Genomic DNA, 26,625 nt, shown 5'->3' on the forward strand with positions numbered 1-26,625 from the left:
TAAATCTGCTTCTGGAAATTCTTTTCATAAATATAGGTTCTTGAATAGTGAGCATGAAAAGATTAAATCTTTAAAAATAAAAAAACAACAACACCCTGTGATAAGTATTGTGTCGACAACAGCCAGAGTCATGCGAACAGGAGAAGTAGAAGGTAAAGATTATTCCCACATTTCAATTGAGGAACATATGCGATTGAGGAACGAAGGTCAAATATTTGAGGAGGTCTCTCTTGGTACAACAAAATATTCACATTGTTAGAGTGAATTAAATATACCACAATCTGGTGGTCTTGGGTTCCTAGAAATTAATCCCGAAGGAATGAGACAAATTATTCAGCATCTGAGTGGTAATGGAGTCGAGATTTTATCATTTGATTTTGATGTTGATGAAGAAACTCAACGCAAATGTATGAAAAACAGCGATACAAGTATTAGTGAAGAAGAAATTACAACTCGTATTCATTCTAATAAATAATTTGATGAAATATTTAAAGAAAATAATTTATTTGAACACATGTACTTTAATGATGAAGGAAAGGAAAATTTCCCGATTGACCTTTAGAATTCATTAAATGATATTTTCCAATAAATACATGGATGTGAAAGAACGAGCAAACATACTTACGGAACATCAAGAGTTGGTTTCAAAATTTGTAAAACAACACGAAGACAAAAAGCAGAAACAGACAGAAACTAATGGTTGAAGAAGCGTTTGAAAGGAAACAAGATAAAAAAATGAAAACCACTGATAAAAAATACTCCCCAAAAAATGTCTACATTTCCAATGAAAGAATACACCCCGAAAATACTTCAAATGATTAAAGATTTTCGTCAAATGACAGATCAAGAACTAGAATGTTCTTTTTTCGGCTGCTCCCATTCGGGGTCGCCACAGCGGATTATCCGTTATGATCCGCATACTGATTTGGCACAGGTTTTACACCGGATGCCCTTCCTGACGCAACCCTGGTCGCATCATCAATCTAACAAACAAACTCACACTCCATGCACACTGATTAACATTCTAATTATGGATTTGAATGGGAGGGCATTCAATTTTACTTTTAACACCAATATTGGCATAGGAGCAGAATATTCAAAGGTTTAAAGTTCTTTCACATGTTTGCTCCTTCATGCCCCCTCCCGGCAGTATTGTCCATTCACCCCTGAGGGTTTCCTCACTTCGTGGCCTTATTGGCCTCTGACCAGGTGAGTTCATTCAGCTCAGTGGCCTAATCTCACAAAGAGTTCTCCGTCCAACTGAGCCCACAAAATGGTATGAATCTTCGGTCGCAACGGCCCACAAAATTGCATGAATCTTCTGCCACAACAGCACACAAAAGCGCATTGGCCTCAATGGCCCACAAAAATGCTTCCGCCCATATGGCATACTCACAAGCAGCAGCAGGCAACAAGCCCTGCATTGAACAGCAGGTGACACAGCAATGGTGGCATGGTGATATCGATGTGTAAGCAAATGCAGTTTTGGAGGTGTTCTTGAGGATGCAAGTCGGTGTGATGACCTCAGACCAGGTGAGATGGAGTGTACCATTAACCTTCCTTTCCTGACTTGCTATGGCAGGACTTGTTTTGGTTAAGATCTTTTTTTCTCTCTCTCTTTTTTTTTTCTTTTACAGACAGGATGGTGTGTTTCTTATTCAACGTTATATTCGTGGGTGTGTGCTCATGACATACTGGTGGCCTCTCTGGCACTTGGAGAGGGTGAACTCAACTGGCACTGGTTAACAAATTCTCCCATCAACACTACTCATACCAGGTGTCACACATGAATGGTGCGGAGGAGAGTTCATTGAACCTAACCAGTTACTTTTAGCTCTAAACAATGCCACAAACTCTGCTATGGCTAGGATGATCATAATGACCCATTTTTCCCAAGCTGGCACACTGTTCCATTCTTTTAAACCTGGGCAAGGCCCTTATTTGTCTTTTTCCATTTGGTGGTGCCAGGCATAACTCGCTGGCTGGGGGGTGTGACTACTACTAGTACTAAGCCTCTTTGCCTGCTTCCAATCGGGGGTGGAGGACACACAGCGACCTCGGGGTTCACCTGAGCGTGCTTCTGGCGCTCCTAACTAAGGGGTGGCTCTCTCTGGCTCCCGTACTGTGGTGTCCTAGCACCCATACTGTGCTCTCATAGCACCTATACTGTGCTCTCCTGGCACAAAAACGTACCGTACTCTCCTGGCACTAAACCTACCGTGCTCTCCTGGCACTGAACCCGTCCGTGCTCTCATGGCACTGAACCCGACTGTGCTCTCCTGGCACCTCTGACAGCCTTCACCTGCCAGGAACCCCCAAAGCCCTCGTGCCCTATTTCCCGACTTACCAATGTCCAATACCACGTCACACTCCCAGCCAGTACCACCATACCTTGGCCTGCACCTACCCTTAGCAGTCTGCCTGCACAATGGAACAGCAGCCAGAATCCATGTCAAATCCTCTTAGTCCCCCTAACCTACACTAACTTGGTTCGGAGACTCCTACTGACAGGGTACATTGTTCGCACTCACTCTCCTCATTTGCACAATCACTCCATTCACTCAAACACTTTCGTCATTCATTCCACAGTGCCACACACCCAGCCCAAAACACCATCCAACACCTTTCACTTTCATGTGAAAACAAAAACACACCAGTCCTTCGGATCCCACTTGGTCATCAAATTTAACTGGTGCACTTTTGCATCAAACCCCAATCAATTTGTCACTACGTCCGTCGTCCGCTGGCCTCCTCGATACTGCCGTAATCGTTTATTTCCAACTATTTAAATGAAACATCAAAATCTCTTCACCAGCCCCATGGAACCTCTGCATGATTCCAACCAGGCATTTCAATCTTTCCTTAAACAAGCCACTCTTTGTCATCCACTTGTTTCAGGTGTGTTTAACGCTCTGCCTGTCAATGTCTCCACCACTCTTTTTTCAATAATCACCCAAATACACTCATGCCACTCTTATCCCTTCTGTCAGTCTCAATTTGCAATCACTCTTGGTACAATTTTCAATCAAAATTTCTTCCATCCCAATATGGCCTGCTTCTTTGGCTCATTGGAAGGAGACTGAGGGAACGAATCCCTCAGTACCCATTATATGACTCCGCCACCTTTCTGCCACGGCTCAAAGGGGTCACGTCTCAATTGGGGTTGTGGTCCACCTCCCCCTCTTCTCCAGGGTTCACGGAAATCAGGTAATTCCCATTCGGTGGAGCGGCCTCCCCCTCTTCTCCAGGGTTCACGGAAATCAGGTAAACCCCAATCGGTGGAGCGGCCTCCCACTCTTCTCCAGGATTTACAGAAATCAGGTAAACCCCCAGCGGGGAAACGACCTCCCCCTCTTCTCCAGGGTTCACGGATCAGGTAAACCCCAATCGGGGAAGCAGCCTCCCCCTCTTCTCCATAACTCCCTGAAGACAGATAATCCCCCTCAGCTAGCCAAACCCCTCGTGTGCTCAGAAAGGTTTGAAGACCAAGTGACACATGCCAGTGCTACTTGCTACTCATCTGCGCTCTACCCCAAAGTTCCTGTGAGGCTGATGGAGAAATTAAAATCCAATTTCTAAAGCCTGCTCCTGGATGCATCACCTCCAACTCTGCAAGAACCCAGGTGGAGCTGTCCATTATGGTTTTTGTCCCCTGTGTCAAGTTCTGTCTTGGTGGCATTTCTATTTTCCCTTGCACCTCCAACCTACCTCCTACATCACCACTCATTCCATGCTCAGGACTCCCACACAAAACAGGCTGCACACATTCCAAGGTGAGGTGTTAACATTCCATACCTTCACCTTGGCCTGTGCAATGACCAACCGCCTCACACTCCAGGGCGACATTCTTCACCGCCACATGAGTACCCACACACGTTTCGGCCTTATCAGCACACACCAGTGCTGTAGTTTGTAGTGTGGGCTCACAGCATTCATTCACAGGCACTCCACACACACATTCAGGGATCACACATACATGCACCCCATCGGACAGTGTCTCTTCATTAACATAAAATTAAATTCCTACCTTAAGCTCATCGTCCGCACCATGTATGCATGTGCCCACCTACCTACTTCGTTCCAGAGTCACCTCTGTCTGGTCGCTTCTCTCCAGCAGGTTACTCATAATCGGTTCGCCACACTCCTCTGGGGCTGTCAGCTCCAGATGCTGGATCTGCTCAAAATGTGTTTCATTCGTCAACAACCCCGTATGCTCCCTCAATGTCTCCATCACCAGGGTTTGCTCTAATTGTGGTGTCATCTGACGAGTGATGTCAATCAAGTCCCGCACCACTAACAATCCTCCCTGTGGTGATGCCACACATCCCACATTATTGTGCTGTTCTACTTCCTGGCTCCATTTTCCTTTCCATTTGAGTCGTTCTTCCTCTCTGAGCCTTTTTAGTTTATCTTTCCGGAGTTTTTCCATCTCTGTGTACTCCAAATTTGCTCTCTCCTTTAGTTGGTCAATTTCAAATTCGTTTTCTTTTTGTTTCCTCTCCCACTGTCTCTCATGTTCCTCATTTTTCCAATCTCTTCGTTTCCTTCAATTGGTTGATTTCCCTTTCCTGCTTCATTCCCTGTTCTTTCACCATCTCCACGTACTCCAACCTTGCTCTCTCCTTTAGTTGGCCAATTTACAATTCATGTTTTTTTTGTTTCCTCTCCCACTGTCTCTCATGTTCCTCATTTTTCCAATCTCTTCGTTTCCCTCAGTTGATTGATTTTCCTTTTCTGCTTCATTCGTTGTTCTTTCACCATCTCTGCACACTCCAACCTTGCTTTGGCTTCTAACTGTTCGATCTACACAGTGTGGTTCCTTAACGTTTCATTCTCCATTTCTTTTCTTTCCTCTCTTAACATCCTCAGCTCGTTTTGAAATTCCCTCTCTTTATTTTGGTGTTTCTGTAACTCAGGAGCTTTTTCTCTTAATTTCTTGCTCATCTCCGCACCTCTTTTGCATTCTTCCCTCCTCATTTCATTCATTCTCTTACAGTTTTCCTTGATAATTTCCAGTTCATTTCCCCTGCACTCCGATTTCCGAAACTGTGCTGACTTTTCCAACAATTCTTCCCTACTTTTTCTCACATTTTCTATCCTCTTTCCATTTCCTGTTCCAGATATTTCTCTCCTATTTTTATCTTCTGTTCTAGGCTTTCTCTTATCTGATTGCCTGTTCTTACCTTTCCCTTCAGTTGTTGAATTCCAAATTGTGTTCCCGTTTTTCCTCTTCCAGTTTTGTTTTCTATTCTTCTTCCAAATTCTCCCTATCCCGGGAGCTACTAATTTGCTCCTCCTCTATTCTTTCGTTCAGTTCGCTCTTCTCCTGTTCCAACTTATGGGTACTCCACTCAACTTTCCTCATTTCTCCCTGTAGTTCCTCGAGCTGTCTTGACTTTTCCAATAATTCTTCCTTCCTTTACTCCTGATAGTTCTCTCCTCTTTTTATCTTCTGTTCTAGGCTTTCTCTGATCTGATTGCCTGATCTTACCTCTTCCTACAGATGTTTCAATTCCAAATCGTGTTCACATTTTTACTTTTCAAGCATTATTTTCCATTCTTCCTCCAAGCCCTTCCTATCCCAGTAGTTACTAATTTGCTCTTCCTCTATTCTTTTATTCAGTTCACTCTTCTCTTGTTCCAACTTATGGGTACTCCACTCTACTTTCCACATTTGTCCCTGTAGTTCCTTGAACTATCTTGACTTTTCTAACACTTCATGGGTAATCCATTATCCACGTAGTTCCACGCCTGTGTTGGCAAAGTCCTTTTCCAGCTCCCGAATTCGTTCCTGTGCATCGGGCAATTGTTGTGACTCCCTGTGCACATAATTTTCCTGACCCTTTATGCCTGCCATAGTGCCTCGTCCAATTTAATTTGTAATTCCTCTATATAATTTCCATCACCCCTCCTCTGCTCCAGGGTATCCTCCAATTGTGCATGATGCTCGTCAATGTACGCGTCGTCGTCCTGCTTCGACTGCCATGACCACGTGGTTTGAGCCGGTGGGCGGGAGCGTTTTCTTCATGCCGTGCAACTCGTTGCGCTATTATTAGCCAACTCCCGCTCCGTGTTGCGCTGATGTGGAGCTGCGCAGCCATTTTTCTTTATAATTTCGAAGTTTTACACCCGATCCGCTCAAAATAAAATCCAAGCAAATTTGGACTGTTTTTTTTTTGTTTTTTCTCTCGCGCCTCTCATAACCAATGTTTGGGTGCGAAATGCACCACAGGTCCAAATATTCCACTCCTGACTTCCAGTGTTGAGGATTCAGCGGTGGTAGGATTCGAAGTCCATCACAGTTTTTTTTTTAATTATTATTATTATTATTATTATTATTATTATTATTATTATTATTATTTTTTTTTTTTTTACAAATTGGGCAGATCTATTGGCGTGACACAAATTAGCTCAAAGCGGCAACTCCATACGAATCAGCCAGATTTGTTGGGGACATCAGGGAACATGACACAAACAAAGCATTCATGACAATGTTATAATTAATCTATAACCCGTTCTTAACTCAGAAACTACGGATTACGGGTTTCGAAGGGGACCCTAATGAGATATGCCTTAAACAACATGCAGACAAGACACGGACAGCATGCAGACGAGACACAGAATACTTGGCGATGCCTCTTGGACGACAGGAAATTATCAAAGCACGAATTTGGCTCCTGACAAGCTGATGTCCACGGATTTGAGGACCCAAGCTCGAACACGCCACGTTGCAAAATGGCGCTCGTCCATGTGTTGCAGCCCTCACGCACGCAGCCTCGGCACGTTCAGACCCCGCGAGGTTGACTGCAACAGAGCGAAATATCGATGGTGGGTTTCAGCTGGTTTCTTCCAAGGTCTAGTATACAAGTCCAGGCCTGGCCTGTTCACCAGACCAGACCAAATCGAGGTGTTGGGCTCCGCAGGCTGGGTCCATGGGATTCCAAGACGTCGTCGAGCCGTGAGGTGAGTAGGGACAGTCAGGGGCTCTGTCACTGGAATCCGGATGAATCTGTCGATGTTTCCTCATGAAAGCCGATCGCGCCCCACCTCGGCGCTCAGTTTCACCAGTGCCGATCGCAGACTCGTCGCGCTCAATTTCAGCTTCTCTCCCAGCAGATTCACACTGCCTTTCCTTTGCTCGCTCGCCTCGAAGCCCACTGCAGTTTTACTTCTTCAGTTTCACTTCTCCTTTTCGGCCCTCGCTCGCCTCAAAGCCGACTGCTGATTCACACACACACACACACACACACACACACACACACACACACACACACACACACACACACACACACACACACACACACACACACACACACACACACACACACACACACACACACACAGCCAGCCCTATTCAGCCAATCATGCCACACCAGTGCTCAGTTTCACCACCGTCTTCCGGCTCTCCTGCAGTCTTTTCCTTCACTCGCTCGCCTATAAACCGACTGGCTCATCCCTTCAGTTTCACTTCCTTCTCTAGGCCACTCCCCCTCTCAGCGCTGGGCGAGGACGATTGTCCGGACAGAGTAAGGAAGAAGAAGAACCTCTCGGTCCACCTCCAATGTACCAACGATGAACAGCCTCTTACACCTCCCGACAAAAATGTAGCGTCCATTTGCCGAACAACCTGGCTGAACATGCATTTAATGGGGGATCTGGGCTAATCCTATATTTAATAACACACTAAGGGCCATTTCTGCAACAATACATATGTATATATATATATATATATATATATATATATATATATATATATATATATATATATATATATATATATATATATATATATATATATATATATACACACACACATACAATATACATATTGTTGTGGTTGAGGAAATTCGCAAACTACCATTCAGGTCCCGTAGGTGAGATATCTCTGTAAGTACATGTGTAGTTAGCCCAAACCCGTTGTTTAGAGGGAATAAATGTCATTCATTCGGGCTACGACCCTTTAAGATAGCCGTTTTTCTGTTCTATCTTTATTTTGAACCAACCACGTCTCAACCGCCATCACACAACAACCACCAACCACAACCCCGCTGCACAACAACAACAACAACGCCAACAGCCACGACCTTTACCTTCACAACTCGCTCTCGCAATCATCGCATCACCACCATTCCAAGCGTCACCGTGGCCAGGGGCCGCCACTTTAGACCCTCCACCACCTTCGCCTCTCCTTCTGCGGTCATTCCCGCACCGCTTGTGGGCACCGAGCGTCAGGCTGTCCTGGCCTCGTGCGGGACGCGCGCTGAGCCGCGGGTACAAAGAGCGGCCTTTCCGAGGGGAAGTCGGATCAGGAATGATACACGCCCACTTCCGTTCCGTCCAATCATTAAGCACGGGGCGATTTAGCCCCGCCTCCAGGCGCGTTGGAGTCGCATCGATATATGCAAATTTGAGGATCAGGGGAGGTTCATGCCCACTTTTCCTCCATCCAATGGGCGAGCGTGGCTCCGCCCCCGAGTTCATCCTGATCCGGAAATTTGCATATGGTTTCTCCTGCCGTACTATAAAGCGCCGAGCACGGGGCGAATTCAGAGAGTTTCTGTTTCGGGCTCGGGCGAGTTGGAGAGGTGTGGCGGCGGCGAAGTGTGGCAGCAGCAGTCAAGACGGGTCTGGAGGAGAGTCGGTCTGTCGGGGTTCGGAGTCTGTTGGGGAGCTGCAGAGAGGGGAAGCCGGGAACGCGGTCGAGGTCGCTTGTAGCGGGACCCAAGCAAGCCAGCTGTCCTCTTTCCCCAGAGCATCAACAACCCCCCCTGTTTCCCCCGCGCTGAGATAGTGCGAAAAGGGGGACCCGTTCCCACCCCATTCCAAGCAGTGCCAACGAAAGCCGGGGAGGAGCGCGGAGTCGGGGCACCGCCGCCATTTTGTGGCTCATCACAAGACGGGTCGGCTCCACATGGTCTGGGCCCCAGGCCCGTCTTCCCCCTTGTCGTAGAGGTGGCCCCTTTTCTTTTGCTTTTGAGTATATGTGTTGTCGGCGCCGTCTGTAAAGTAAAACTGTGTAAGTATTGCCGTGTGCTCGCGTAGTCGGTAGTAGATCTGCATTGTGTTTCTTTTGTTGCAATTGCTTTTGGTGCATAATTGTTGTAATTGTATATGTGTGCTTTCCGTTTGCTGCGGAATAAATCTGCCTTATGTTGAACTGTTTTTCCCGTTTCGCTTCGTCTTTTCTTTAATTGAATCTCCATCTTACTTCACGTAAAGGGTTGGTAGTGGGCTCAATACGCACGATAATTAATTGGAACCGTCGAGGTTGACGATAACACCGCTCGGTTATCCCGATAGTATGGAACGGGTCGCTTAAGTGGCCCGTGTCCAGGGTCGACCTGCGGCGAGATGCGATCGCCCAGTCTACCCTCCGTGTGGGTACTTAGTTAGGTCGAATTTGGCCAACAACCCTATCCCACACGGGGGGCCGATTGGCACGATCGTGGTGAGGCCGAAAGGCCCACCCGTGACTAGTTCCCGGCGTTAGTCCGAGAGGGTCACGACGGAATTGTCCGTCCGGTGGGCGACGTGCCGCGATTCGAGTTACGTGGCCGCTCGCACGCCGGCGGGCGTGAATTCGCAACAATATATATATATATATATATATATATATATATATATATATATATATATATATATATATATATGTATGTATATATATATATATATATATATATATATATATATATATATATATATATATATATATATATATATATATATATATATATATATCGAAAAAGTACGGGTCCCTTATCGGACTGTGAAGGGTCAATATTTTTACCACGTGGTACAGGGTTATTCGCCAATTTTCAAAACACCTAGAGACCACAAGGCGATTTCCCAAGTCTACACATCCTCAACTGCACCCGTACGGAATGAGCCGCTTTGCGTACTCGAATCGCGTGCGATCTGAGCGGTTTTTCGCTGAGGTCCATCAGTGCCAAATATCCCGTTATAGCGGCAACAGCCTGGTTAATTTCCCAACATGCAGCATGCTAAGCCAATGGAGGAAAGGACACGAACGTGCTGAAACATTTAACAATCGGGGTATTTATTCACAATGGGGGAAGGAGGGGAGCACATAAGGGCAGGGTTAAACCGATGAGAAGAAATGCACGTATATACAGCATGGCACTTATACAATTTCCTACTTAACTGACTGGCGCCACAAACACACACACAAAAGAATCGGACCAAAATGGTCTTTATTGAGGCCTGTCTCCGACCTGTCCTCCACGTGTGGTCTTCAAGGACCAGGTCCTTGTGGCAGAACTGGACCCCCAGCACAATCCAGACAATCCAGACTCCCTCATGACCAGGCTCCAGGCGAACGAAATTGGAAGGACAAAAGCTGGCAGGAGAAGACCCTCCGTTGCCCCGACCACTCTGTGCGCAGATGCTTTTTCACTCCACTCCCTTGTGCGCAGATGTTCACTTCCTCGCCATAACTCTCAGAACCCTCAAACGTGCAGACTGCACCTATGATTATACGCCCCCCCTTCAGAGGGGGGAGGCCTCCTCACGACGCTCCATCTCTCACTGGCTGGTTTTGGCACGCAAATCACTCTTCGTCTCTCTCACTGGCCAGTTTTGGCATGCAAATCACTCTTCGTCTCTCCCACTGGACAAAATGGGCGGCAAGCTCCTTGATTGGCCTGGGGTCGTGGTGACATCAAGCAGAGCCCTTTCCTCCTGTCGGGGGATCTGATTGGCCGGGCGACGGTCACCTCACTCGTTGCACGCTGATTGGTCGAGGGCCACCGCACGGCTCCTCCTTGAACTCCGCCCACCATGACGTCGGCCAGAGCGAGGTGAAGGAAGTGAAGTGAAGGTGAGGGGGAGGGGGAGGCGGTGTCATCGGCATTGATGTTGTTGGTGTAAAAATAAACGAAAAGAAAAACTGACTATTAAAATAACTCCACAGCGCAGGAACATTTACTTTCCCATTAGATTTGGGTCAGGACCCTAACTGGCAACATGTACTTACCGATATAACTGATCTATGGGATCTGTATGTTGTGTGCTCATGGCTTCCAGATTCGCAACACTATCTCCAGAGGGGGCACATAAGAAACTAATGGGGGGGGGGGTTAACGGGCTGCCGCAGCATTAGTTTTAATTGATTAAAAAAATTGTTATTTCTGAAAGTAAAACATAAATATTTATGGTATCTCTACATGAGTACTCAATTTTATTAAAGAAATGGTGATATGAGAGGAGGTGGGAGGGGGTGAAGTCCAGCCCCCTGTCGGGGAGTTGTATCAAAAGGGAGGGCTTTGACGAAGTAATGTATTCCAGTTTGAAAAGGAGTAACATGAGTGAGCATAAGCAAGCGAATATTGCGACTTTGAGAAGAGGGACACATTTCTGTGTCAAATCCTCCCTTTTGATATTACTTCTGCTCCTTGCAGATGGATGGACAGATGGACAGTCCATAGCTCTGCTCCTTGCAGATCGATGGACAGTCTGCAGCTCTGCTCCTGCAGATCAACAGATAGTCCATAGCTCTGCTCTTTGCAGACAGATGAACGGACAGACAGTCCGTAGCTCTGCTCCTTGCAGACAGATTGACAAAGACACAGTTCTTAGCTCTGCTACTTGCAGACGGAGGGACAGTCCGTATCTCTGCTCCTTGCCGACAGAAGGACAGTCTCGAGCTCTGCTCCTTGCAGACAGACGGACAGTCTGTAGCTTTGCTCCTTGCAGACAGACGGCAATCTGTAGCTCTGCTTCTTGCAGATGGACAGACAAACCGTAGCTCTTCTCCTTGCAAACGGACAGACAGTCCATAGGTCTGCTCATTGCAGATGGATGGACAGTCCGTAGCTCTGCTTCTTGCAGAGAGACGGACAGTCCGAAGCTCTTCTCCTTGCGGATGGACAGACAGTCCATAGCTCTGCTCTTTGCATATGGATGGACAGGCTGTAGCCCTGCTCCTTGCAGGGAGACGGACAGTCCATAGCTCTGCTCCTTGCAGATGGACTGACATTCCTTAGCTCTGCTCCTTGCACACGGATGGACAGATGGACAGTCTATAGCTCTTCTCCTTGCAGACCGACAGACAGTCCATAGCTCTTCTACTTGCAAATGGATGGACCCTTCGTAGCCCTGCTCCTTGCTGATGGACGTACAGTCCGTAGCTATACTCCTTGCAGATGGACGGACAGTCCGTATCTCTGCTCCTTGCAGGTGGACGGTCAGATGACCAGTCAGTAGCTTTGCTTGTTGCAGACAGGACAGTCCATAGCTCTGCTTCTTGGAGAAGAACGGACATTCCGCAGCTCTTCTCCTTACAGATGGACAGACAGTCCAGAGGTCTGCTCCTTGCAGATGGATGGACAGTCTATAGCTGTGCTCCTTGCAGAAAGATGGACAGTCTGTAGTTCTGCTCCTTGCAGACAGGTGGAGAGTCTGTAGCTCTGCTCCTTGCAATCAGATGGACAGTCCATAGCTCTTCTTCTTGCAGATGGACAGACAGTCTGTCGCTCTTATACTTGCAGACGGATGGAGAGAGCATAGCTCTGCCCCTTGCAGATTGACGGACAGTCTGCAGCTCTGCTCTTGCAGATGGACAGACAGTCCATAGCTCTGCTCCTTGCAGACTGACAGACAGTCTGTTGCTCTACTCCTTGCAGACAGAAGGACCGTCCATATCTCTCCTCCTTGCAGACAGACAGACAGTCCGTTGCTCTACTCCTTGCAGACAGACGAACATTCTGTAGGTCTGCTCCTTGCAGATTGATGGACAGTCCATAGCTCTGCTCCTTGCAGATGGACAGACAGATGGTCAGTCCGTAGCTCTTCTCCTTGCAGATGGATGGAAAGTCCGTAGCTCTGCTCCTTGCAGATGGATGGACAGTCCATGTCTCTGCTCCTTGCAGACAGATGGACATTCCAGAGCTCTGCTTCTTGGAGACAGATGGACAGTCCGTATCTCTGCTCCTTGCAGACAGATTGACAGACAGACAATCTGTAGCGCTGCTCCCTGCAGACAGACGGCTAAGCTTTACACATATGAGCAGCCATCAATGGGGAACAAAAAGTCTCCACCTCTGACTTCATATGTAACCTGATTTTGCAGCTATTATTTTTTGAAGGTTAAACCTTTAAATATCATTTCCAGAATGGCTGGAGAGATCGAGGGGAAACTTTACCCACATGTTTCCCAAGCCATGGGGATACCAGAGTGTTCACAAATAATTAATTGGTTACATAGTCTGCCAGTCATATTGGATTTAATATGAAATCTTTAAAAAATGTTATTTCTCCTGAACCGTTTCATAATTCGAGATGAAACTTCACAATTATGGCCTCGTCGTCATGGGTAATATATCTTCTAAATTTCAGATTACACATTTTTGAAGAAGAAGAAGAAGAAGAAGAAGAAGAAGAAGAAGGAAGAGTTTTCAACCCAAAGTAAAAAACTAGACCCACTCCGCTAATTTGAATAAAAAAGTGAGAGCAGACCCGGTCTTAGGCAATGGTTCGTCGGTTTTGCAGCTGGCTTAATTGGGGCTCTGAGTGTATTATGAGGGGGTTGATCCTTATTTCTCCTCGGAAAAACGAGATCTGGGGCCACCACTCACAATTAACTTTGTGGTACGGTGGTTTGCTTTACAACTACAAACGTCAATCAGTTAACCGTGAGTTCCAGTGTCCACCGTCTAATTTGCCGTTTAACTGTAGGTCACATGGCTTCCTGAGCGGGGAACGTGCCCTTGGCGTTGTACCAATCTTATCTTGATTAGATCTTAATTATGGCGGCCGAGCGTTTACCACTGGTGCACACCGAATATGACAGGTTAATTAGTTTGGAAACTACCTCCCGGTCAATCTAGGTTCGGACAATGCTGGGTAAATGGAAGGAAAGGACTGGCACTGAGAGGGTGAAACATCAACAAGGATTTTGTTCATAAGAAAAATAAATAAACTGAAGAACTTTTTATTTCCTTGTGTAAATGAACTAAAATCAATCCAAATATTCTCAAACAAATAAAGAATTCAACAGGTATTGATAGAAAAATAGCAGATGCTTATCCCTATGCCTCACTTAACAATTAAACACAAGACATGGGTACCCAACAGATCATTAGGTGTGGCGGGGGGGGGGGTGGGAAGAAATCCGGTCTCCGGTTACCAAGGTCGAAGTCATCGTGTGTCCAATAAAATGTCCCAAAATGTGTGTGTGTGATTTGTTCTGCTGCCAGCGCCGTGCCTTGCTGTGCACTCACCCGCAAATAGGCTCGACACCAATCGACATCATGTCATCACCCCCAGGAAGCAGGGACGCCAAAAATCAGGTACGCCAAGAGCAGGTACTGAGCAGAACCAGCAGGAACATTCCAACCATCACCAATGTCAGGAACCGTAAGGAGCTGTCAGTAATGGTAAGGAACTGTAAGGAGCTGTCAGCAATGGTCAGGATCCATATGGAGCTGTCAGCAATGGTCAGGAACTGCAAGGAGCTTTCAGCAACGTTCAGGAACGGTCACAACCACAACCAACTGTCAGAAACCATAAGGAGCTGTCATCAATGGTCAGAGACCGTAAGGAGCTGTCAGCAATGGTCAGGAATCGTAAGGATCTCTCAGCAATGGTCAGGAATCATGAGGTGATGTCAGCAATGGTCAGGAAATGTCACCGTCATGAACTTTCACCAACTGTCAGGACCGGTCCTCCCATCCTATTTATAGGTGACCAGTATGGACAGAGCCTCAAGCAGACTTCAGCCAAATCCAGTTTGCCTATTGGCACATCGTTGCACGTGATCTCCAACCGTCATTCTCTCGATCATCCCTTTCTTACCAGAGCGAGAAGCAACCTCCAATCAACACAGGTCCAGCCCACAACGCCACGTTTGGGGTGCTGGACGGGTGCCAAAGGGTGTGTATTTGCCAGAATTGCCGAGTGAAAACGTGGGACACTCACAAGACGTCAACAGCAGCCATCACCTCCACATTAGGCCTGACATGAGCACTGCCAACCAGCATCCATGGAGCTCTGAATGGGGAGTCAGGCGTCAATGGAAAGAGGTGGATGTCAACGTTGGTGAAACAGAAGTGGGCGTCAAACTTCAATGGAAGAGAGGTGGGTGAAGCAAATGACCCACAGCCATATTTGACCATCAGAATGAATGGAATGTGAAAAACCCGTGGTGTGTTTAATCAAATATCCTGTAAGTCCAAAGTGTCCTGATAGAAAGAGGGTAGAATGAGTCTCCGTTGGGCGAACGGCTTTCTCTCGCATGCATGAACATGTTGTAAAGAGGGAAAGGCCACCCCATAAGAAAAGGAATCTGTTCTATACCCTGCTCCAATGTATCAAAGAGTTAGAATCCCACCAGACAAGGGGATGGGTTTATTCTGGACATGTATTGATGGAAATAACTGTCAAAGGACCGGAATGTTGTGTGAATTCGTCAGATCCAATTCTGAAATCCATAGCAATATATATATATATATATATATATATATATATATATATATATATATATATATATATATATATATATATATATATATATATATATATATATATATATATATCTTCTTCTTCTTTCGGCTGCTCCCGTTAGGGGTCGCCACAGCGGATCATCCGCATGATCCGCATAGTGATTTGGCACATGTTTTACGCTGGATGCCCTTCCTGACGCAACCCTGGTCACCTCTTACGACACAGGGATTATATATATATATATATATATATATATATATATATATATATATATATATATATATATATATATATATATATATATATATATATATATATATATATCTCTTTCTATATATATCTTTCTATATATATCGTTCTATATATACATACATATACATACATACATACATACATACATACATACATACATACATACATACAGATAGATATTTGCGTCACACGTTGTGACCACAGTGCGGTCATTCTTGTTTTAAATCACAATGGACATCACATCTCTGTATACTGTCATCCTGATCAAAGATTGTCTTCAGGTGCTTGATAATTTGTTCGATCTCTGGACCACCTGTGAAGCAATCACAGAACTCTTTTCCACCTTGCCTTACTGGTTCTCACTCTCAACTGCTTCTCATTTACCAGTGAATTCTACAAGCAGACAAATGGCATAGTTCTGGACACCACAATGGGAATCAGCGACTATTTTGTCATTTTATGCAAATTATAGTTGAAGCACTCGGTGTTGCCTGGGGAATTTCACTACAATATGTGTTGAAATATTTCCTGAATGACAATTGGGGAATGTTGGCCTTGTAGTTTTGTATGAATTACCAATGTTTGGTATTGCAAAATGCACTTGGACTTGTATTGAAGTGCTACACATTCGAAGAATGCCCAATATGCTGCCTTGGAGGCTGTTTGTCTTGCACTTTGATCCTCAACACGAGTCTGTGTCTGCTCTGTAGTCTCAAGTGACTTGTGGTCTTTTCTTTGCATCCGATTTGTTTCTGTCCATCAGGGGTCTTTTTTGGTGGCATGTGGCATTTTTTTTTAATGCAAGTTAGGTAGGTTGAGATATTTCTTAACAAAAATGTACCTTTGAGAGTTTCAGAAGTACTTCAGTGGGCATTTTACCATGCCCATCTTAATGACATGGTTGGTTTCAGTTAAAAATCAACAGATGGATGATACAAAGACAGGGAGAATGACAGATATGGGAGAAACACATCAAAGAAATGCACAGTTTCCATTATTAACTTGCACACATAATATGACCTCAACATATAATCTTCACAATTGGCTGACATATTACTCCATCACTGCAGTGTAACATACTCACTCGAGGCTTGAACACTGAAGTGTTATCTTGAACCTGTCAAGCAATCAATTTAATAGCAGGCACACATGTAAACAATAATGTAATTGATTTTGTGTTGTTTGACAACAAATCAATCACGACAAACTCAACATACGATCCTCAAAATACATATTACTCGATCGCTTCTGAGGAAAAAAATGCAGGCAATGTATTGGCACAAGACCAATCGAGGCTCGAAGGCCAATTATCTGGTTTAAATTTTTCAATTTCTTTTTTTTTGTCCAAACATAGCTCTTGACCTTGCTCTCGATGAAAGAAGAGGTCATGCAAAGTGTGGTTGCACTGGTTCCTGCAGGGTGCGAATGCATAAAAGAACAAACATACAAACAAACTTTCTTCTTTCTACATTAGATTTATATTTTTAGGTTCCTTGTGTAATGGAGCATCATGACATGTGTTGTGAAATCTCTGTTTATTTACTTCACTGATTTGTGTCTGCAGATGCAAACGGACTTGGTCCATTTTGTTTGTATTGGGTATAAGTTGCCATCTGCCTTGGAGGTACTTTTCAGCTACAATGGAGGTAAATACCGTATTTGTCACAATCATTTCATCAGATACACAATGCACTAAAGTTGTTTTCATCTTCACGTCAGTCTATCTACACTAATATATGTCAATGTGATTTTTGTGTGTTTGTATGTGTCAGTGTATCTCCCCCATAACCCCAAGACCATGAAACCGAGCAGCCCCAAACTTAGCATGTATATGAAGGGATCTCCAAGCAAGTAGATGAATGAAAATTTAGTGTTTGAATAAATTTGAACACCCCTTTTGAAGATAATTTATGGCCTTATTTATTTATCCTTTATCAAAGCTTCATTCATTGGTTAGCCCCTTTCTCAGCCAGATCTTCCTCGCTGGGGTCTGAATTTGGCATTATTTTTGGACCAGCTCAACAATGCCTTGACTTTGAACAGGCCATGACATTTTCTTACCGATAAAGTGCTCAATTGTTTTTTTCACTTTCCTCACTCATGTCATCAAATGCCTCATCTCCATACATACGAATCGCTGGATACATCTCAATACTTATAAATGCCTGGAAATGTCATTGTCTGTGTTTTATTTCATTTCTGCACATGTGATAAGCTCTGGAATCTCTCAACCTGAATTTAATTTCAAAATATAAACAGCGGAATTGAACTTAGGGTTGAATTTAAAATTGGATTTAAAATTTCAGGAGGTATCTCGAGAGTTCAAAGAACATGATACCCCACACAGTGTTCCAGTATATAAAGTGCTGTACATATTTATAAAATAATGATTTTAACGATCATTTAAAAAAATCCAGAAGTTTAGTTCAATTGAAGTCGTCCAAATGCATTCCTGAATACCACTCGTATACACCACCCAATTGAACCTTTATTTAAATTGAAGTACTGTAAAACTCGAGGTTCTTGGAAGTATCATGACAGATGATTTGTGTAGTACAGCGTTCAAGTGTAAAATTCAATTCAAATAAAACAAAGATTGTAAAATTCGTATCAATAATTCCATAATTTAACTGCCATTTTCCGCAGTGTCTGTTGCATCACTCCATTTAACACGTAACATTAATTATTTGTGCTTGATGTTTGCGTTCTTTAAGATGTCTTTAAAAACAGTAAGTTTCCTATGTGGTATGATTTTCAATTTTATTTGATTGCCAGGCAGAGTAAAAATATTTTCTCACTCCTTTCTGTGAATGTGTAACCAGGATGAATTCAAAGCCAATAGACCTAATTCGTGTTCAAATTATAACATTCAATTTAATAAGTTGTTCCTCGATCATAAATTGACAATCATAAGCTGATAAGATGGATGGACGGACACACAGACAGACATGAACCAATTTCTCAAACCCCACTTTTTGCTTCACATTTGTGTGGTAACAATTTTTTTTTTTTTTTTTTGTATACCTTGGTCGAGGCTCGTATGAGAGCTAACACACAACTCACAGCAAGGAGGCATGAGACAAGAGGGGCGGGAGTGGAAGGGACAAAACATTGGGGAACAGACACAGGTGAACTGTGGAAGGGAGAGGGATGGGGATGGGACGGGGAACATGGCGAGGGGAAGATGGACATTAAAGGGACTTTCAGGAAGGAAAGCAGGAGAATTGAAGGAAGTGGGCTTGGGTGGATTATCGGGGGTAGAAAAGATCGAGGATTTGGATGGGGGAAGATAAGAGGTGGTGGTGAACAGCTGTTTTGAAAGCCTGAAGGGAAGAATGGGAAAGAATAGAGTGAGGAAGTTTATTCCAAAGGCGGGAAAAAGAGGAATGAAAGAGTGAAGATGAGCAGTGATTCGTGATTTTGGTAGTTTTACCAGAAGGGGGTTGTTGGCGGACCTTGAGCGCCCTGTGGAAATGTGGTTGGGACAAATCGCAGAGAGAGCAGGGGGGCAAGGCTGGAGAGGAGTCGGTAGAAGACAGAAAGACCACCGACCAACCTGCGGTGATTGAGTGAGAGGCCCAAAGACTCAGCTTCATTGCGGGAGATGCCAATGATCTTAAAAGCCCTGGTTTCGACAGCGTGAAGTCGAGAAAGGTGGGAGGCAGGAGCACCAGCCCAGAGGGGAGAGCAGTACTCCATCAGGCTACGGACAAAAGCTTTGTAAGTGGTCAGGAGCTCAAGAGGGCCGAGGAAGGACTTTGCACGACGGAGGATTCCCAGTCGGCGACTGGCTTTTGAGGCAAGGTTGGAAATGTGACTTTCCCAGGAAAGGTCATGGCAGATAGTGAGACCCAGAAGCTTGAAAGAAAAGACTTCTTCCAGAGGATTGTTGAGAAAGTGGATGGGGGGGTTTTGTAAACGGTCCTTTCGAAGAGACATAGTGAGAGCGTGAGATTTGTCTGGATTGAAAGACATGTTCCACGTGTTGGACCAGTTTGTGATTTTATCCAGATCTGCAGTGAGCGAAGAAGCTGCTGCTTGCCGGTCTGAGGGATGACAGATGGTACGGCAGAGGGTTGAGTCATCGGCAAAGAGAAATAGAGGATTTTCCAGAGAGTCCGAGAGATCATTGATGAAAACCAGAAAAAGAACAGGGCCCAGAACGCTACCTTGAGGAACTCCAGCCTGCACAGGAAGAGGGGATGAAAGAACTCCATTTAGGGCCACACGTTGACTGCGACAGGAGAGGAAGTCTGCGAGCCATGAGTGGAGATGGCCTTGAATACCATGGGAAGAGAGTTTGGTGAGTAGGGCAGGGTGCCAGACTGTGTCAAAAGCACGTGATATGTCCAGGGATACGGCTCGGATTTCCTGTCTGGCATTGAGGACCTCCATCCATTGATGGGAGAGCAGTAGCAGCATATCTAGGGTAGAGTGACCTGGTCTGAAACCAAATTGATGATTGGAAATCAAGCCATTGGAGAAGAGGAAGGATTTCATGTCTGAAGCGATGATGGATTCCATAACCTTGCTGATGATTGGGAGAAGGCTGATTGGTCTATAGTTACAGGGATCTGTTTTTGCACCTTTTTTATGCAGGGCAGTGATGTTAGCAGATTTCCAAGCAGATGGCAGATGACCTTGGGAAAATGAGAGGGTGAATAGAACAGAGAGAGGGTGAGCAAGAGCAGAAGAGCAGGCTTTGAGGACACGTGGGCTGATGCCGTCTGGACCGGTTGCAGAATCTGACTCGAGGTTTGAAAGCAAGCTCTCCACCTTGTCAGGAGAAAAGGATACAGAGTCCAGGGACAGTTGGGTGCGACTGGGTAAAGTGGGTAGAGATAGTGATGGGTTTGGGACACAAGATTTAGCTGCAAACACCGAGTTTAGACATTCAGCTTTATCACGTGTGGAATCAGCAGTGCGGCCATTTGAGGTAAGGGAGGGGATGGAGGGGGAACATACACCAGAAACAGATTTGATTAAACGCCACCAGGATTTTGAGGAGGGAGAGAGGTTTGAGAGTTCAGACTTGAGATGAGAAAGATGTTGTTTTCTGGCTCTCCTGAGGGTAGCTACACACTTGTTCCGAGCTTTGTGGAAAGAACTGAGATTGCCCTCAGTTGGGTTTGCTTTCCATGAGGCAAAGACAAGTTGTTTCAGGACAACTGCCTCGCCACAAGCTTCAGTAAACCAAGGGCGGGAGGAAGGGTAAGACAACTGAACACGAGAGGGGATAAATCTGTGCATGAGGGAGAGCAAGTTTCTTTGAAAGAATTCCCAGGATGAGTTGATGTTTGAGAAAGTAGTGATAGGAGACCAGTCTGTAAGTTTGATGGCTGCTCGGAGACCCTGCCAGTCGGCTTGAGTGAAATGCCAGACTCGACGGCGGTGAGGTGGTTCTCTGATAACAGCCAGAGAGATGTCCACTTTAATAAGGACGTGGTCAGAAGAACCAATTGGAGCGAAGGAAGAGCAGCAGATATTGTCAGGGAAATTTGTCAAAATCAGATCCTTGGACCCCAGGACCAAAAAATCCTTGGACCAAAAAAAATTCCTTGGACCCCAGGATAATTAAGGAAGTGAATGGAATTTTCACGCAGATGAGGCCATTTTACAATCCCTGCTATTCCTCAAAGGCCCCATCCTTGTCTTAAACTGCTCCTTACCCCTTATGTCCTTAAAAAAATAGCTTGTTGTAAATTATACTAGAAGATAACTCGTGCAAAGCGCGGCATAACACGGATGTGACTGTAGTATATCTCAAAATGAGTGCCTGTTACCGAAAAAATCAGAGCATACTTACGAATGTTAACCCAATCCACTGTACACGATGTTATCCATGTAGTAGAAGCAGTCATTGGGTTGACTCAGGTGTGGCAGTATTTCGATACACTTCATCAATTGTGCATGCGATAACGCCACATACACCATGTGAGAAGACTGGATTGGTCAGATTAATGGCCACGAAAGTGAGAGTTTGTCCCTGTCTCTTGTTGATGGTCATCGCATACACCAGTCATATTGAGAATTGGCATCATTGCAGATCAAAAGGCAGTCCAGTGTCCAATGGGTTATTTCGGGAATGAAGACGTATTTGCCTGTCTTTTTGCCGGTCATGATCTCGGCCTCGTTCAGCCGGCTTCCAAGGCTGATTATGCGCAGTCTCGTTCCGTTCAGTAATCCATTAAGCGGGTCCAGATTTCTGAGCAGTATTAGTGGGGTGGACCCTCGAAGATAGAGTTTATGTTGTGGTAAGCCCGCTGGTGTTAGAGTTTTATAACTCCGTCGGAAAGAGGTACGTCTGTCCTGGATCAGATACGCTGTCAGCACTGAGATATGTCTGCGTTTCGTCAGCCGGGATGGTTTGTAAGACTTTATCTTTGATCATATCAACATCTTCGTTTGTCGGACACAGTATTGCTCTGCTGTAGTTGATTGTAGTCAAGTTGGGGAAAACAGACCTGATGAGTTCGTTGACGCCATCAATAACAGGATCAATGCAGATTTCTGACGATAGGCGTATTTTGCACTTCACTACATCTGGATTTTTAGGTTTTCTGCCCATCTCCAATCGACAAAAAGAAAGTCTGAAAATCGTTGACAGATTGGTTTTGGTGAGACGGTCCCATCAGAGAACGCATGTTAATGGTAAGGTGAAATAATTGAACCTCCTGCCAGAAGAACGATATCTTCAGGTTACTTTCGACAATGTCTGCCTCACGTCAATGTCTGATGACTGGTAACACTTGTCTGAAATCACCACCCAATATGACGATCAAGCCTCCAAAAGACTTTTCCATCTCCATAATGTCGCACAATGAGTGATGCAAGCATTCAAAGATCTGCTTGTGCATTGTTGGAGCTTCGTCCCAGATTATGACAGACGATTCTTGGATCAGTGTAGCCAATGCAGAGTTCTTTGGAATACTGCAACTGCTGTGTGGCTGTATATGTATAGGCATTTTGAACTGAGAATGAGCAGTTCGACCTCCGTCCAACAACTCATCCGCTATCCCGGAAGATGCTACTGTGAGTGCGGTGAGCTTCATGGAATGAATGCTGTGTAGGATGGTGTTGTAAAGAAACGTTTTTCCAGTGCCCCCAAGGGCCATCGACGAAGAACACTGCCCCATTCTTCATTGTCATATTTTCCATCACTGCTTCGTATACCAACCACCAGTTGATCTTGGCTGAGGAGTCTGCAGTTGTGATCCGCATTGCTTTTTTCTGCTTGAACATCGTAGTCACTCATGATAAAAGAGGATGGATCATGCTCGGCATCAGTCGCGTGGCTGAGTTGGAGCATGTCGGGGTAATCTTGCAATGATTTTCCATGTTAGCGCAGGAGTTCTTCGATGGCTCCTAGGGTCCTGTTGTTTAATTCGTCATCAGTCAATGTGATGCCAGCCCAGTTAGCATTGTTGAGTATGTCCTCACTAAAACATTGTCTGAATGAGGAGAACAATTGTGCAGGTTGGGCAGGTTGGCAGAATAAGAGAATAGTGATGAAGAGAGTGTGCAGTTGAGTTGGGAAACCTGACATGGCGGCCTCTTCGAAGCAGTCATGCCATTAGTGGTGGTCTTCCAAGAAACCTCGACCCAATGCTGTCGCTTTGAATATGTCCACTAGGGTACTGTCAGGGAGTCGCCGTAGATCTTCGAATGATGTACATCCAGGTGAACGATGCAGTAACAATCGAAGATAGAATCATTCGCCTTCGGATGGACTGGCACTGTATTAGTGTCAAATTGTTTCTTCCCGTTTCTGAATCGACCATTTGCACATAGTACTGTTCGACGTGAAGTGTTCTGGCAGCTCGTGGTATGGAACAGAAAGGGCTTCGGGGTAGTCACGGTAACAGATAAACCATGCGGTGAGGGTTGTTTCTTTGGCGTGGTCTAAAGCTTCTGCAGCCTCACCAGGAACATAGACAATTCTATTTTGGTTCAGAAGATGGATATCCAAACGTTGAATAGATGGTGATCGTTCATGTAGATCATTGTGGAACAAACGCCAGCAGCCTTTCCATGCGGAAACGTACCTCGCATCCACAAACCGGTTGATCCTGCTCACGTCGTATTCAGTTTGTTGTTGATCGTCTTCACATACAGCGACCATAATACAATATGTTCCTTTATTGACAAATTTGAAGAGATACTTGACTGCCATGACCATCGAGCAGACCTCAACATTGATGTTGGAGTTATACTATAAGGAACGACCCAGCAGTTATCAACGTTCACTCCGTTTTTTTGTACCTGAGGTCGGGAATCTCTTGTTCTGTATAACGGGTAGCCATCGTGCGTGCTTCGCATCATTTCAGAGAATTGCTTGGGGAATTGTTTTGTGCATTTGCCTTGCTCCATGCAAGGCGATCGAGGATTAGCCATGCCGCATAGTTCGTGTATCTTGTTTTGTATGATCATTTTATGCAATCAAGTCTGTGATGGGTTTGGAATTTCTGCCGTGACGAATCTGTCATAATAGTCCGGTGATCAAGGCTTACTTTATTGGTGGAGAATCATCAATGTGTGATGGTGAGGCAGCCGTCATTTCTGAAATTCCACTCTGCAGACGTATGCGACAACCTTTCCGAATATTTGACCATCCACAATATAGTGTAGGAAAGCCTTCTTCTTTTGTTTGAAAACTCTGGCTAGGATGTCTGTTCGATCAGCGGCAACCTGATGAGGGAATAATGCATTCTGTATTTCTTCCCATTTTGGGTTGCACGTTAATGTTAAGAAGAGGTCAGGTTTCGAGTATCGCCGAACGATAGCCATCGAATCCTGATACAGTTGATGCATATTTCGTGGGCTTCCGGTAAATGACGATGGAAGGACAACTCGGTGACCGATTGAGGCACGGTCAGTATTCCCAGCGGCGATTGCATAAGATAGTCCTTGATAAAGCTCCGCCCGCAATTTCCGTTGATTGTGGTAGATGTAGTTCAGGCGTCCTTGTTCAATCTTTGCCTAATGATCGACAATATATTGTTGTTGTAATGTACCACTACATATTATTGCATTAAAGTTACTTCTAACCATTAAGTTGTAAGCATAAAACTCCATCGTACTGACACATTTCCTATCTCGTTTATTTGAAGGTAAATGTCCAGCCCAGATGTCCATGTGGTGGTAGCAACACATAATGAAGAGGGTCATAATCGGGGTGGGTCTCATTGATGCGGATAATGTCACGATTTTCCGGATCCAGGCTTGACCGCTTGTACAAAAAGATGTCGTGGTGCGATGGAACATCAGTACTTCCCCAGTAAGATAACCGCTACTTCTGCTGCCGTCAGTATATTATAGCGCCGTAAGTCTGTCGTTGGGTCCGCTCTCAAAATGAACTTCATGGAGTCATTTTCTTCTTGTTCCGGTAATTTGGCGACTTGCTTATAAGCACTTACAAATGGATTACAGTCATGCAGTAAATACTCCCTGTAGCTTGTGAAGCAAATCATGCTGCAGGTTGCTATTCCATGCTGTTCGATGAGCGATTTCGTTGGCAGTGTTGTATACATAGATTTGCGAAAACTTTGGCGGTTTATCGTTCTCGGGAAAAAATTGTCCGATTCTATGATAAACACGGCCATGGATTCTGAACGTATACGGGCCCCTTGGAGGTGACACATCTTCCTGTATAACAAATGACGCGAACGCTAAACTCGAGTTGTATGCCCAAATGTTGGATCGAAAATTCCTTGCTTCAGGTGTGCAGTCAGTGAAAAGGTGTTACAAGAGGGGAGGTGGTTCATTGATGTTGGGAAGAACAATTTTTCCTTGCATACAGCAGGTGGAAAATTTCGCGTTTACCCCGAGGCAACCGGAATGCAGTTCAGCTTTCCACATGTATGTGCCACATGAAGAGCACATAGTGTCCATCTTGCCAATGCTGTGTATGGGGGGATATGGTCTCTCATTGTAGTCTTGCAATTCACCGAAAGTGTGTGGCAAGATATTCTTTTGATAGCTGTGCTTGCTATTTCGGACTGCTGTTGCACGCACGTCTGCATTTTTAAGTTTCAGCATCTTGTGTCTTACAGAATGCTCACTACAGTCTTGATGGATTGGAAGGAAATAAATAGGGCCTCACTTTATGAACGTGGCTGTAAATGTCAGTGTGCCATTGGCTGAGAGGTTGCATGCACTCCATCTCGCCACGCGATTCGTCCGGTGTTCGTATGGTAGGGGTTATCGGCTGTTTCAAGTTGGGGACCCATCACAGCATTTTTGGACCCTTTTGTCACGGAACTCCGATAATGGATCGGTTCCAAAAGGGGACATTTGGAATTCGAAGCAACACTGAACATGCGTGCCAAACAGATGGATCTCCAAACAGCTTTCTCTCCACAAAGCTGGCTCTCCACACTGCAGGTTCTCCAAAAAGCTGGATCTTCTCACACCTGGCTCTCCACACAGCTTGATCTCCACACAGCTGTGTCTCCAAACAGCTGGATCTCCACACAGGTGGATCTCCACACAGCTGGCTCTCTAAAAAGCTGTATCCCCTCACACCTGGCTCTCCACACATCTTGATCTGCAAACAGCTGGATCTCCACACAGCTGGCTCTCCACACAGGTGGATCTCCTCACAGATGGCTGTCCAAACAGCTTGCTTTCCATAAAACTTCATCTCCACACAGCTTGCTCTCCTCACATCTTGCTATCCACACAGCTGGATCTCCACACAGGTGGTTCTCCACACATCTGGCTCAGTACATAGCTGGATCTCCACACAGGTGGATCTCCACACATCTTGCTCTCTACACAGCTGGATCTCCACACAGCTGGATCTCTACACAAATGGATCTCCACACAGCTGGATCTCCACACAGCTCGATCTTCTCACACCTGGCTCTCCTCACAGCTGGTTCTCCTCACAGCTGGCTCTCCTCACAGCTCGCT

At 45.2% G+C, this 26,625-nt stretch overlaps 1 protein-coding gene across 2 annotated transcripts in view; it reads left to right on the forward strand.

Annotated features, from left to right (window-relative positions):
• The window catches only part of LOC147035690 (equilibrative nucleoside transporter 1-like), a 251,380-nt gene that overhangs the window by 25,209 nt on the left and 199,546 nt on the right, over nt 1-26,625 (forward strand). For both annotated transcript variants that reach the window (XM_085846842.1, XM_085846852.1), the window contains one exon: nt 17,276-17,357. In XM_085846842.1, coding sequence (XP_085702968.1) covers nt 17,276-17,357 — 82 coding nt within the window. The remainder of the gene's footprint in view (nt 1-17,275; nt 17,358-26,625) is intronic.

This window comes from Eptatretus burgeri, chromosome 1 (assembly GCF_056783735.1).
Source record: "Eptatretus burgeri isolate ZD-2024b chromosome 1, Ebu_testis_v1, whole genome shotgun sequence".
In the NCBI taxonomy this organism is placed as follows: Eukaryota; Metazoa; Chordata; class Myxini; order Myxiniformes; family Myxinidae; genus Eptatretus; species Eptatretus burgeri.